The sequence below is a fragment of the Pundamilia nyererei genome, unplaced genomic scaffold, assembly GCF_000239375.1.
Source record: "Pundamilia nyererei isolate P.nyererei 1_Seehausen unplaced genomic scaffold, PunNye1.0 scaffold00063, whole genome shotgun sequence".
Classification (NCBI taxonomy): domain Eukaryota; kingdom Metazoa; phylum Chordata; class Actinopteri; order Cichliformes; family Cichlidae; genus Pundamilia; species Pundamilia nyererei.
The window spans coordinates 2,110,969-2,125,112 of NW_005187464.1; the positions used below are offsets into that span (position 1 = coordinate 2,110,969).

Sequence of the window (14,144 nt, forward strand, 5' to 3'; positions counted from 1 at the left end):
GAGAGAGAGAGAGAGAGAGAGAGAGAAGGGGGTGGGCAGGCAAAATAAGCCACATGCATAAGGAGGGAGCCAGAAGCACAGAGAGAGAGTGTATATGTGTGAAAACACTGCGCATGTGTGACTGTGAGGTGCACTGACGGGAGCAGACGGAGGAGGAGAAAGAGCAGCGATGAACGGCAGTGGAGCCAAGAGGAGAGAGAACAGCAGGGGAGACGGAAGGGAGGAGAAGTGAGGTTTACCTGAAAACCAGAAGAAAGGAAGGAAGAAAGAAAGGGAAGGAGACATATGAGAGTCACAGCACAGAAGCTCATATCAGTGCACAGAATGAGCTGTATCATCTGAAGGAGGAAGAGGAAAAAAGGGATGGAGAAAAGGATACCGGAGGCAGACGTTCAGCCACAGCTCAGAGGAGAAGAAACAGGGTTAGTGGAGTGAAGGACGAAAGGCTCCAGAGAAACGAAACAAGGGATGTGGAGGTCGATGAAAGCAGCCCAGAGACGTGATGTATCCACCTAGCAGCAGCTTCCTCCATCTTACTTCCCCGTTGATGCCTCCCTTCGCTGCTGCTAGTCGCTGATGCTTCAAGAAGAAGACTGAGAGGAGAGAGAGCGTCCTCCCTCGAACAAAGAGACCACACGGTTTGGTTTTACCTTCACAGAACGAAAGATATCACAGCAAAAACAGAAAGACAGGAACGTGGCGGCGAGACAGGACTGAAACAAGACAACTGCGTAGACAGGCAGGTGAGGCTCGGTGTATGCTTCATGGTGAAGACGCTCAGGTTTTCGCTCTGTGTTGCTCCTCGGATTATCTGTGTGACCTGTATATTTAGGCTCTGAGAGGTGTGGCTCGTGTATGTTGCGTTCATAGCAACATACACACTTTTTGTTTTTTGTCTTTGTGCTTGAATGAAATAGACAGGCTTTGCTTTATTTATTTATTTATTTTTTTTGCTTTGTTACATTAAGCTGGGATTTGTGTGAGTGTTGCATCATGGCCATCCGTTCTGCAGACACACACACCCACCTGGATGTATGAATGGAGACACACGTGCGCGTCTGCAGAATGGGACCTGCACCTGCCTGCGTATTTATCTGCACGGAGCACAAACAAACATTGTCTGGAAACTGTGAACAGAGCCTGAGCATGTGTGAGTTTGCGTGTTAACAGTATATTCAGGTTTTCCTGTCTCTGGTTTTGACATTTGACAGACCTCTGCGTGGATGGACAACAGGGGCAGGAGGAGGAAGGGTAGTGGTAGCAGGGATGGGGCAGGAACGCGCTGTTCTGTAGCTGTCAGCATCTCCGTATTGGCCATACATTGGCGCCGCAGTGAGAAAGCGGTACACCACCATGCTGTGATTGCATAACTGCTGCTCCCGAACGCACCCCTCCCACATGCAACCAGCACACTGAAGCGAGCTCATCTCACACAGTCCGAACATTTTGGCCAACGCACATTAGTCCCTCCGGAGCATCATCAGTGCCATCAGCCTTAAACATGTGCCGAGACAGCCTCTTTAAAGAGGAAAAAAATCAATTGCCTCAGTCAATCGAGCCACTGTTGTTGAAGAGCTCACCCCCCCATAATTCTTGTATGAGGTCTGTGTGAGGCATGAGACATTCAGGTTGTTGCTTTTATTTTACTGCCTGTGTGCGGCTCTGCCATGTTGCTGTGGGAGCTACACAGATGAGAACAAAGAGCACTTGGCTGTAATAAATTGTGAAGGAAAATGGCCGATGTCTGCCATGAATGGCAGCGTGCTTAATTATTAAAAACAACACCTCGCCGCTCATGCACAGAGCACTCATCTAAAAACACAAACATCAGACTGCATTCAGCCAGTCAGTCAGCTGACTGTAAACATGACAGATGGATGGTTACAAACATGTGCCTAAAAATCCAGCAAATAACAGTGAGATGTATTTAAATGCTGTCATTTAAATTTTATTAGCTTGACAGCACTTTATTGGATTATGAGTGAATGAGTGTCCAAAAGCCAGGAAATTAGACATCTATATGTCGCATATAATGGGGTTAAAAATATTAAGAAAAACAGGAATGTAAACAGGAGAAAAGCTCTGTTGTCTTTATAAATTAGCAACCACAATAAACCACAGGAGTAACTCATACTTTCAAATCAGCAACTCCATAATTTGCAGAGAAAAGCTGCAGCCAGCAAACATACAGTAAATCTGGGGATTTGCCCTCAGTGCCCGCTAAGGTCACCACACGTTATGCAATCAAAATAGAGCATAATATTTCACACGGGTCCGACTGGAAAGTTTGTTTCTTTGGCTTTTTTTACCAGCCGGGGTACGAATGTAGATGCAAATTTCAACATAGCTGGCATACTTGACATACTACTGGTATGAGGTATCGGGGCATGATGACCCAATCCTCTGCTCTCTCCATCCGGACAGATATATGGGAGACAGAAACGGTGACAGGCAGATTTTCACTGAGAAAATGAGACAGACAGACATGGAGACTCGCGCATCGTCTCTATGACTCATTCAGAACATGGTGCCCTTCTCCTGCACTCCGAAGTGCACAGGTGGAATCTATCCACTGTGATCAGGAGGACCAGAGCAGAGCGCTACGTAAATGTGTGTTAATAAATCCACCACTAAGTATACGAGACGTTTAAAAATCCTAATTTTAGCGGCAGTTATCAGCCAGTTATCTGGTTTGTTTGTGTGTCCAGGAATGTAAAGGGTGGTGCCCTGTACGTGATGGGGAGTATGCTGGTGAGAATGTGCTGTGTGTGTGTGTGTGTGTGTCAGAAATGTGAATGCAGCTCTGTGTGTCTTCTAATGGTATGAGGAATGTGCAGCTGAGGCAGCCTCCTCTAACATCTCTGTGGTCAGCTCTGCTTTTCCTCCTCGTGCTTGTGATGATGAGGTCAAATGCCTGCCATGATTTCATTAGTGTAATAATTCCTGTGCAGGAAGATCCAGCTATGTACACACACAAACACACACAAACAGTGTCAAAGCTGTGTAGGGCAGTTTGCACTGTTAATATGGTGTCTTGGTAGAAGATGAGCTCCTTACATAACCGCAGAGGGCTCCGTTGGTTAGGAGGAGGCTGCGCCAAGGCTGGCCCATCAGCAAGCAATCTGCATCCGTTATCAGCCCTTTTCGTAACACTGTCACCAAATTAGAGGGTAATTTTAGCTTCTTCTACTCCCCCAGGCTCAAAGGATCCTCATGCAGTCTAGATACTTTATCAAATTGACCCTTGGCATTGTCAGAGTTATTTTTACAAGCTCAGTCTAGACATGAAAGATCTTTTTTGATTAATAATCATTTGATCCAAATAGAAATTTCAGACTTTTAGATAATGATATTTTCTGTGTTATCTATATGTGAACATATGACAAAGTTTATTTGTGCTGCTGTGGTGCATAGTAATAGTTGTTGTTGTTGTTGTTGTTTTCATCTTTTTAAGGCTCTACTACAGATTTTGTGTTTTAAGCTACATTTGGTGAAAACGTAGATAAGACTATAAGATTAGAGGGAATTAACTTGTCTAAGTAAAATGCAGTCTAAAATGGACAAAACGAGATTTAAAGTAGACCTATTAAATTATTTACTTTCGCTCATACAGTATATATGCTACATTAGTGTCTATTCATGTCAAACATAGCTGAAGTTTTAAATAATAAGTACAAAGGATCCCTGTGAATGATGAGCTCAGGGCTCAGGCTGCTGTAAACTTTTGTTTCAGGTTGTTTTTCTGTTAGTGGCTCTGTATAATGTCAAAGAAAGGGCACATTCTAAATATGGTCATGTTAAGCACACTGCTTTCACTGTTAGCAAATCAGCTCCACCCACCTGCTGCTGGAGAGGGGCAGAGGGGCCACCAGTCAAAAGAAGGGCCTAAAGTGACAGTGGCATTAAAGTGAAGCCCAAATGGTTCATTTCGGCACCTTCTTTTTTGCTTTCTTTTGATAAATATATGTATATAATGCCTCCGCACAACAACACTCATTCCAAGGTGCTTTGTATTATAAGACTAAGACGCTGCAGTATTAGAGAAAGAGTCCCACTAACTTGGTGACAGTAGGGAGGAAAGACCTCTTTTTTAGCAGGAATGATATCTGATAGAAGCTAGCTCATGGAGGTACATCCTCTTTAACTGGGGTGGGTGGGTAAGAGCACAGAGAGAGACAGAGGATCAGTGGAAGAGTTCCATGAAGGCCTGGTATAATATAAAGAAGGATTATTTTACACTTTGAATCATGTAAAGCTACTGTCACAACATCCAGACACTAAAACATGAAGCTGGAAATTAACAAAGCATCAGAGACACGATCGAAGAATAAAGTATAGAAAGCAAAAAAGTTGGTCTTTGCACCTGACCTTAAATATACTGAATCCATGAAATAAGTTTGATATCTAGTAGAAAAATTGTACAAATATTTTGTCTTTAACAAAAGTTTTATGCCAATTATTAAACGAATTGGGAAATCGGTTAAACGTGTCCCACAGCATTAACATTGTCTAAAAGAAGGCGCAAATAAAAGTCTGTAAACTATATCATGTACATTCTTGTTGTTTATCTCTTTGAGAATTCCCACGTAAATATTTTTTGAAAGAATCAAGGATTTTAAATGAAAATGAGATGGCACTTTGTCTTAACTGCCAACACCACCGAGCCTTGTGAAATGTACACATTTTATTAATGTTGATTGTGTGCGCAAGAGGATGAGAAAGGCTGTTTTTGGGAGGAGTGTTGTGGCATTGCAGTGTTGGATGATGGTGTAATTGTGAATGATGTTTGCCCACACCTATGCCTGTGTGCAAGTATGACAAGAGATTAATAGAGAGCAGATAAATGGGAGAAACAAAGCCTAAAATGGCTCGCTGCAGAGTAATGAGCTAAAGACTTCCGCCGTCTGCGTACATCTTCCTCATTCAGCGTGAATCTGCAGCAGGGGTTGGGGGCAGGAAACCACTGAGAAGTGAATAGATAAACAACCCAGAAATAGAAACCAGGACCTGTGCTGTGCTCTCTCTCTCTCTCTCTCTCTCTCTATGTGTCTTTTTTTTTCCTCCTCGCCATGTAGGTCACCTCCTCTGCTCATTTTTTTCCCTCTCTCTCTAATGAATCATCACCGCTGACAGCCACGCGGAGAATGAAAGATGTGTCATCCTCCCTCTTCTGCTTTTCGACAGCTTTTGTTTTGGTCAAGCTAAAAAAAAATTCATCTGTGCATTTGTTCTTTCTCGCAAAAAACCCACACGCGGTATGACACAAGCTCCCCATTGCTTGATTGTAACCTGTTCCCACGCGTGTTGGAGTCGGACTGACGCAGCTCAGATGATGGCTGGGTGTTGACAGGAAGCAGGAGGAGTGACAAGAGTAGGCCTGAAACTTGTGGCACAATCACCTGCTCTAACCACACGGTGTAGCAAGCTATGACTTAAAATACATGTCAGTTACATTTACTGGGGGGGGTGCACCCAGTTCCCAGCACCGTTTACTTTATGTAGAAGATATAGGTACACACTAGTGTTTTTGAAAGCTGCGAGAAGATTTTAGAGGTGATTGCTTTGCTTGGGGTGGCACAAATGTTCAGTTTATCTTTAAACTTGTCATGTAAGCCTAAAATAAGAAGGCAAAAATAAAAAATACATTTGATGAAATCCCCCTGGTCAAGATTATCAGCACTATGTTGAGGCACTTCATGACTCAGTGCTTCTTCAATCCTTGCTGCAGTGTTACCAGAACATTAGTGCAGTCTACTACACTGAATGATAGAGGCTCAAAAGAATAAAGAAAGGCATACACTGAGTGGTAACTTTGTTAGGCTCATTCCAGGCCCTGTGTTTGTGATTCTTTCGCCATTGCACATTAAATATCAGCACGATCTTCAGACCTGGCAGCGTGCTGATTGTGTTTAGTCACAGGAAGGCATGCTCCCTGTGCTGTGCCCCAGAGCGTCTGGAAACATGATATTTATCTGTCTTTGTAGCGACTCACCTGAGCCAAATGTCAAGATGCAGAAGGAAGTAGGACCATTTTTTTTACCCCTTAATGAACTGTTGTGATATCCTCTGTCATCAGAATGAAAAACAATCAGTATACAGATAGAGCGGAACAAATTCCGGTCGGTCACACGCACATATTTGGCACCATTTTAGAGAAAGCAACCGTGGATTTTTCGAGAACCAATGCTAAAACTATTTTCTTTTTCTTTTTCTTTCTGATCACAGGTGGATGGACAAAAGGAATCCGGTTATTGGACTGAGGCACCAAACTGTTACCACTCTTTCTGCTTAGCTGGGACAACTATCTGAAAGTCCAAATAAACCACCCTTCACTCCCACCTCCGAGGAATTCAGGAGCCTTGGAGATTTAAGGAGTCATTGCAACAGCTTTTTTTTAATTTTCTTTTTTTTTATGGCACCTTCCAATAAAAGGCCTCCTCGCTACTTCTTATCACTGAGCCAGTTCAATTCAACTTTATTTATATAGCGCCAAATCACAACAACAGTTGCCTCAAGGCGCTTACAAGGGCCACACAGGGTCAGCTGACCAACCTGGACCAAGAATTTATTCTTTCGTTCTCACACACTCAAGTTGATGTGTAACACATCCGCAGCCAAAAACAGGAAGCTAAGCAAGGCTGAGCAAGAAACATATCTAAAGCCTTAGCAGGGCACAGGATATCGTTTCAGACAATACCTCGTGGACCTTTCTGAACTGCCTGTAATCCAATCCTCCACTAAACCTGTACTGTATGTGTACATGTGAGAATCTGTGTGCATATGAGATTATTTATCAGTGTTTATCTCTGTGCTGAGCAGTTCTTGTGAGTGAATAGCCATCAGAGACAGCAGAGAACCATCAGCATAAGTGAGTTAAAACAGCAACAACAACAAAAAAACTACCTTTAAGTAGTCAACACTGGTCCGACACTGTAAGCTGGACTGTTAAGTCATCTGTACATATTAGCTGTGACAGAATAAGAGCTACAGATTGTGGTGCTCTGGCAAAGCTCTCCTATCTGTCTCCACCTCATAAAGACTCAGGCTGACAACAGTGCCCACCAAGGGAGGGTGTGGGGGATCTCTGAGGGAAACATGGAGGGAACCATCCGTCCCCATGTCCCCTCTAATGGCTGACTTCAAAAAAGGAGTCTAATCTTTTTTGCCGTCGCACAGAACCAGGCAGAGTTGTCTAGCACTGATAAGAGCCATTGCTCCTCTCTTTCCCACCTCCAAAACCGTGCGAATGTCCTGCCTCAGGCGTCAGCCCGTGACCATCCCGATGGACACCGTCAAGATCATCCAGTCTGAGAAGTTTCCCAGAGAGTGTCCTGTGCCCGTCACCCAGCCACGCTATGCCCCGCCCCCCAGAGTGGCGTGGGACGGTGGAGGTGAGGGCGAGATCATCGTCAACCAGGCCTGCAGCGACCTAACTCTGGACATAGCAGGGTCTCCCAGGCCGATGGTGTCCCCCCCAGCCCCCGTGATGCGCAGGGAACAGAGCTTCCTGGCGCAGCGAAAAACCAGTGCCAATGAAATCTGCTACCACCAGTTCCACTACAAGATGGACGACGTCATAGTCAACCAGTACGTGCTACGTTCCTCTTCCACCTCCTCCTCCTCTTCTTCCTCCTCCTCCTCGGGACCCGTAATGCCCTGCGAGCCCCTGGATTGCCCTACCTGTGGCCACACATACAACTTCGCCGGGAAGCGGCCGCGCATCCTCTCCTGCCTGCACTCAGTGTGCGAGGAATGCCTGCAGATCCTCTACGAGTCGTGTCCCAAGTACAAGTTCATCTCCTGCCCCACGTGTCGCCGCGAGACAGTGCTGTTCACTGACTATGGCCTGGCTGCTCTGGCCATCAACACCAGCATCCTGAGCCGCTTGCCCTCTGACCCCAACGGGCCCGTGCAGTGGGGCGGGGACGCCGACCGCAGCTGCTACCAGACTGTGCGTCAGTACTGCCAGTCAGCCTGCACCTGTCAGATTGCCAACCCCTTGTCTTCCTGTGGCATCATGTAGACAAGGACGGACACTGCAGGCATGACTTGACGCTGCTCTACCACCACCACCACCACCACTCCTCGTCTATAAGCTCTGCCTGTTCTGCCAATTCCCTCCTTCACTCACACATACAGTAAATAAAGCCCTCCATAGATGTTATCTATATATATTTAATAGCACAGATGGATGCTGTGTGGGACTAATGGATGCCGGTGGTTCAATAAATAGTAAATAAATGTATTTTATGTATGGACTGGAATCCTGTTCACCCTCTCTCGTTTGGTTGGACGTGTTTGTCTTTGTTGACATCTCTTTACATGGGAATGCCTGGGGAGGTCCATCTCCCCCAACCTAGGTGAATAAAGATTATCTAAATGAGAAAAAGTACCTCTGTGTGGCCTGCACTTGTTGGGTGGGAATCATAGGGTACTCACAATACTGACTTTTAAGTACAAAAAAAAAGAATGCTAAACCAGTTTCTTACAGCATTCAGATGAAAACCCCAAAATTGGATTAAAAAGTGTAAAATTTTTGATAAGCAAGGAAATTTTAAAGGCAGTTTTAGCCCATGAAACCCTTAAATTGAATAGTTAAAGTTTCTAAGTAGTGAAAATCAATTTACTCCAAATCTGAAATAGCTGATTCATTAAGTTCAACAGTCCAACAGCAACTGATGAACAATACATTTGGCAGTTGGTTAAAATCTTCCACATACTGTAATGAGTTGGTTCAAGTCTGTTCTGAGTTTCCTAAAAACTTACTGGACGGTTTATTAGGTATACCATGTTAGTACTGGTTTGGACCACCCTTTATTCTTTGTGGTACAGATTCAACAAAGTGGTGTAAACATTTCTCTGAGATTTTGTTCCATTTAGCATGATACCATCACATAGCTGCTAAAGATTTGTCAGCTGCACATCCACGAGCTTCTTATTTCTAAAAGTGTTCTACTGGAATGAGATCAGGAGTCTGGAGGCCAATCCCTTGAGGTGGTCTGAGATTTGGGACATGGTTAATTATCCGGCTGGAAGCAGCCATCAAAAGATAGGTACACCGTGGTCATAAGGGGATGGACAGCAATAATACTCAGGTGGGTTGTATTGTATTTCTGTAACAATACAGAAAAAACACTATTACACCGACACCAAAAGCCTGAACCAGTCATACAAGTGAAGATGGATCCATGTTTTCATGTTGATTATACCAAATTCTGACCCTACCATCTGAGGGTTGCGGAAGAAATCAAGAGTCATCAGACCAGGAAACATTTTTCCAGTGGTCTGTAGTAAATTTGCTTCAAGGTTCCATATGTTGTATGTTCAGAGATGCTCTTTGGCACACCTTGGTATTAATATGTTGTTGTTTATGTTGTCTTCCTATGAGGCCATTCTTGTTTGACATATCCTGTGGTCAGAGAACTGCTGACCACTGGATATTTTCTCTTTACTCTTTGTAAACTCTGGAGATGTTTGTGCTGAAAAATCCTAGTAGATCAGCACTTTCTGAAATACTCAGACCAGCCTATCTGGCACTAACAACAACACCATGCACGTAAGTCACTTAAATCACCTTTCTTTCCCATTCTTCTGCTGCTTGGTTTGAGCTTCATCAGGTTGTCTTGACCATGTCTACGTGCCTGAATACAGTCCATTGCTGCCATGTGATTAACTGATAAGAAAGGAATAAGTTGAGTCTATGAAAAGGTCACTGAGTGTAACCCTTGAACTCCTGATGATTAAAAATTCTAAATAATAAGAAGGAAAAAAGCAACATTGTTTAAACTGCACGGTCTAAGGTAGGTTTTCACATTAAGCAGAAACTCTGTGTTATGTAATCATGGTTCTTCTTAGACATGAACAACATGAACTTTGTGTTGTCAAATTACAAGAAGACAAAACTCTGGAACTTCTGTGAAGTATTTTCATCATTCCTTTATTTGACATTTGCAGTATAGCCTGCTTTAATTGTTAAAAACAGTAACATAGGACATTTTTGTTGTGCTAATTGTAAATAATGAGAGAACCACTTAACCATTTACTTCCCAGTCAAATAAACAGTATTGAAATTGCCTTTATTTGTCAATATAAATTTTTAAAAAGCAAGTAAACTTTTTACATGTATATAATGCAGCACACTGGTGCATAAAGGGATGAATAGGAAGTAGTTTTGAAAGCAGTTAAAGTGCTTGTAGTTTTGCAGAAAAGCCTTTTCTCCTCAGAATCTCTAACATCGAAACATCAAGCCAGACACTGTGGTCCATTTATACAGTTTTGTCTTTCCTCTTGAACAGTTGGCTCAGCCTTCGACGGGTCGAGTTTTTCTCAGATGGCTGCATCTGTTGGCTTTAAAAAATTCATTAGAAAGAGATGAAACGAGTCAACGTCAGAAAGTGGAGGTTGCGTTTGTGCTGCGTTTCATGAAAAAAAGAACAAAATGTTCAAGAGGAGCAGATGCATCGTCTGAAAATCAACACCAAAAATCTCACCAAAGCCTCCTTATCGATGACCCATTACCTGTGGACCACTGCATCAGTGTATAAATAACACAACTCACCTCCTTTTATATGAAGCATTAGACCCCTCTCTTCTCAAGGACAGGAGTTTTTTCCTCCAGTTCATTATAGGTTTTTTTGTCTCCTTCTCTGTGGATTCCTGAAGAGGAAAAGAAGATTAAGAGTACATTAATAAAATAACATATTTCTTATCACTTATAATTCATGATATACACATGTATTTTTTCTTATTTACTTCTGATGTTCTACCTGATTTTCTTGGACTTCCTCAAGCTCCTCCAGCAGGTCATGTGTACTCATATGCTGCCCTCTCCAGCCTGCATTCACTTTTTCTGCAGCAGGAACACAAATAAGGCTTCATGATCACAGAAAGTACACATTCTATTCAACAAATGCACAGAAATACAACCACAAGAAGTAATCAGGCTTTTTTAAAAAAAACAACAGTAGGATGATAACTCACTTAAATGCATCATGGCAAGAGTTGTATCTGAAGCTGATCTCTGCCGAAAATGTCCGTATTTCCGCTGCTTGGGTTCGCTGCTAACATGCTCTACATTTACTGTATCTTCAAGGCTTTGACAAGTGGTTAAGTCCTTCTCTGCAGTTACGGAGTCAGTCTGACAGATGTCAGGAGTCTAAAAGAAAAAAAAGTGAGCTTTTTAATTCATATAGGTCTCCAGATTGCAGGATAATTTGTCATCACTAATCTGACAAACTCGTGTCAGTTTTATTACCTGTTGAAACTGTTACGAGTTCTTAACTGTGAGACATCATAGAGCCTTGAAGGGACTGTTGTTGTGATTTGGCGCTATATACATAAAATTGAATTGGACTGGACTGAATTGAATTCATACATTAAGAAATGAATGACGTTACCTGGCTCACTTGGAAGACTTTGTGTTGCACGAGGACGTCTGCTTCCATCTGTAGCGCTCGGTTTTCCATCTGCTGTCTTGCAATATCTTCTAGCTTCTGACACACCTGCTCCAGGTAGATGAACCCAGGACTCAGTTCTTTTATCTCATTGCAACCAAAGCCCTGCAAATGTCAAAGAGCAAATCAAATGTTAACTTAAAAATCCTGCTGTTTTGTTACAAATACACTTCGCACATGCAAGGAAATTTTGTGCAGATATTACTTCTGGGAGTGGGAAACTCTTCCATGATTCCCCTTTTTTTTAATTTAGCACCACTATGAAACATCCATCCATCCATCCATTCACTTCCGCTTATCCTTTTCAGGGTCGCGGGGGGCGCTGGAGCCTATCCCAGCTGTCATGGGGCGAGAGGCGGGGTACACCCTGGACAGGTCGCCAGTCTGTCGCAAGGCCACTATGAAACATACCTGTTTAAAACATCTCAACACTTTATTTAAAAAACTCCAACAACAACTGGATTTTCTGTCCCGCAACCCCCTGCAAACTTGATTACAAGCTGTGAAGCCAACATTTGCACATGCCAGAAATTTGAGTCAGTACCTTTTATTAAAACAGGTGTCAAAAGATGAAACAGCTGCGGCAGTCATACTATCAACCTTTTCATTTTACATTATAATGCTTCCTCTTGGCCACGAGGCAGAGTGGCTAACTGCCAGGAGAACTGGCTCTGACAGTTCCTGTCACAGTTAAACTGATTAACCTGCAGTTCTGCCGATTAACGAAAATCCCACTTTTTGTGCAAAATGTATGCGATTCTCTGCAAAGTTTTTACATAGCGCCTTCTTAGGGGCCTAATTTCACCATGCCTGTGGTGTTTGGAGCTAATTGAGTGTGTTAGCATGTTAAATGAAGCAATATATCATATTACTTTTTCAAGTTATTAAGTTCAGATGAGTTGAGATGAAAACCTAACAATAGAAATCACAACCTGTTTAGTTAGAATATCCACATTCATCTGACTGACACATTCATACGCATCTGATTGCATGTAATTAAAAAAGTATATAGTTATGTAGATGTGACTGCTTGGCATTAAGTAGCTTCCTTGTATTGCATTACCCAAAGCTATTTAAGCTTGGCCAAACGAATACAAGAACAAACTTATGACACACACCCAGTGGCTAAAAACAAAGCATTGTGAACTAAATGCTTTCAAATGGTTCAGGTAATCCAGTTGTTTCTTCACCTTTGTGCACTGTCAGCGTGAACTGGTTTTCACATTTTTTGAGAATTGAATCCATTCATCTCAATCTTGTACACCCAAAATCATTTTCCAAAACAAGACATTTTTTCTGCCCTCTGATTAACGAAATATGTCTCACATTCTGAAAAAAAAAAGACCCACAGACTTCTCCCCACATGTCCTATATCCATTCTTCACATGCCTGCTAACTGGGCAGACTGGTTTATGAGCCCATGCGCAGACGACAGTCTTGTGAAAGTTTGTTGAAAGAGATCTTGTCTGATTAATGACATGCAAGCCTTACTTTGAATGTGAAAGCAGCTTTCTGTGTTGCAACCCTCCAGGAAAAAGTGGAGGGCCTGTTAAACCTCTTGTACAGTCTATCAACCGTTCCTCTAATGTCTGGCTTGTGCCGTGCAAGATGGTACATGTAACCGTGACTAAATTATGTCATCCCGAAACTGGCCCCAGAAAAGCACAAACAGAAACCAAAAACAATATTTAAGTGATAGAGCATTACTATGGAAAAAACACAAAATCTTAAGAGATTTAAAGCTTGGTTCATGATAGAAGAGCTTCTCACCTCTGATCTCCGCCTGTTACTAATCATAGACTGAGTCCGTCTGCACATTTCTGACACTGGCTGAATGGAAACAGGTGGACTGACTGTCCTTCTTCCGTCAAGTCTGTCTGATCTTTGACCTCTTACTAACTCCGATGTGTGCCGTTTGATCGGAAAAGACGCTTGAGGTCGCCGACTGAGCATTTCTTCTGGTGTCAGGGGCTTTGAGTTGCCCTTTGAATACATAGAATCAGTCCTTTGTAACACTTGCTCTAATTTAAGGTGCGAGGCAGTAGAGTCTTTCTGAGTGCTGCTGGAACATAGAAGCGGGGATGAAGAAGGGCAGCAGGTGGGCTTGGGAGAGGAGAACACAGGAGACTGCGATGTTAATGCTGGAGTGAGATCTTCTTCTATTTCTGTTGAGGCAAAGGACGATGTAGCACGAAAACATGTGTCACAGCTGGCCGTCTCCACTCCAGAGTCCACTGATTCTGAGCGCCCGTTTGTTTCCATCTCTGAGGAAGGTGTTGGAGGGTCTTTAGCATTGCGCTGAAACCACTCTGAGTCAGGACTTGTGTCATCAGTTACCCAAGTCTCCATGAGGTTTCCAAAGCTCTTGTACAGATTCATGCTTGTTTCGTCCCTTGCACCTGTGCTGCCAGGCTGAAAGAGGAAAATAAGCGAGGCACCAGCTCAGACAACCCACGCAGTCATTTGCAGAGATGAACTAGAATTCACAACATGCCTTCTGATTCGCCTGTGCGCCTTCACCACGCCCATCCCGGTCACAGCTTGCAGCTGCATGTTGATACCTGCTCCTTCCTCGCTAATTACTTGGAAAAGAAGGTGACTCAGATGCAATGCAGCTGAAATATTGCATTTGTCCTCACACCTGTAACAACGTCCAGAAAATGACATGAGCAAGCCTCAGCATGGCCACAC

The 14,144-nt window shown here is 43.2% G+C and overlaps 2 protein-coding genes across 3 annotated transcripts; one reads left to right on the forward strand and one right to left on the reverse strand.

Moving 5' to 3' along the window:
• The first annotated feature begins 59 nt into the window (after positions 1-59).
• Positions 60-8,392, forward strand: rnf208 (ring finger protein 208). Its single transcript, XM_005735310.2, has 2 exons — positions 60-743; positions 6,226-8,392. The coding sequence occupies exon 2, from the start codon at positions 7,247-7,249 to the stop codon at positions 8,021-8,023; it is 777 nt and encodes a 258-aa protein (XP_005735367.1). The 5' UTR covers positions 60-743; positions 6,226-7,246; the 3' UTR covers positions 8,024-8,392.
• A 1,528-nt stretch (positions 8,393-9,920) lies between these two features.
• LOC102214889 (uncharacterized) lies at positions 9,921-13,939 on the reverse strand. Of its 2 annotated transcripts, none has more exons than XM_005735313.1 (6): positions 13,224-13,939; positions 11,397-11,558; positions 10,981-11,155; positions 10,767-10,849; positions 10,559-10,656; positions 9,921-10,340 (listed from the first exon to the last, which is right to left on the reverse strand). In XM_005735313.1, the coding sequence occupies exons 1-6, from the start codon at positions 13,830-13,832 to the stop codon at positions 10,301-10,303; spliced, it is 1,167 nt and encodes a 388-aa protein (XP_005735370.1). In that variant the 5' UTR covers positions 13,833-13,939; the 3' UTR covers positions 9,921-10,300. The 2 variants fall into 2 exon arrangements, with proteins under 2 accessions (XP_005735370.1, XP_005735369.1); XM_005735312.1 differs by having other exon boundaries at positions 9,921-10,347; positions 13,224-13,938.
• Between the last annotated feature and the right edge of the window lie 205 nt (positions 13,940-14,144).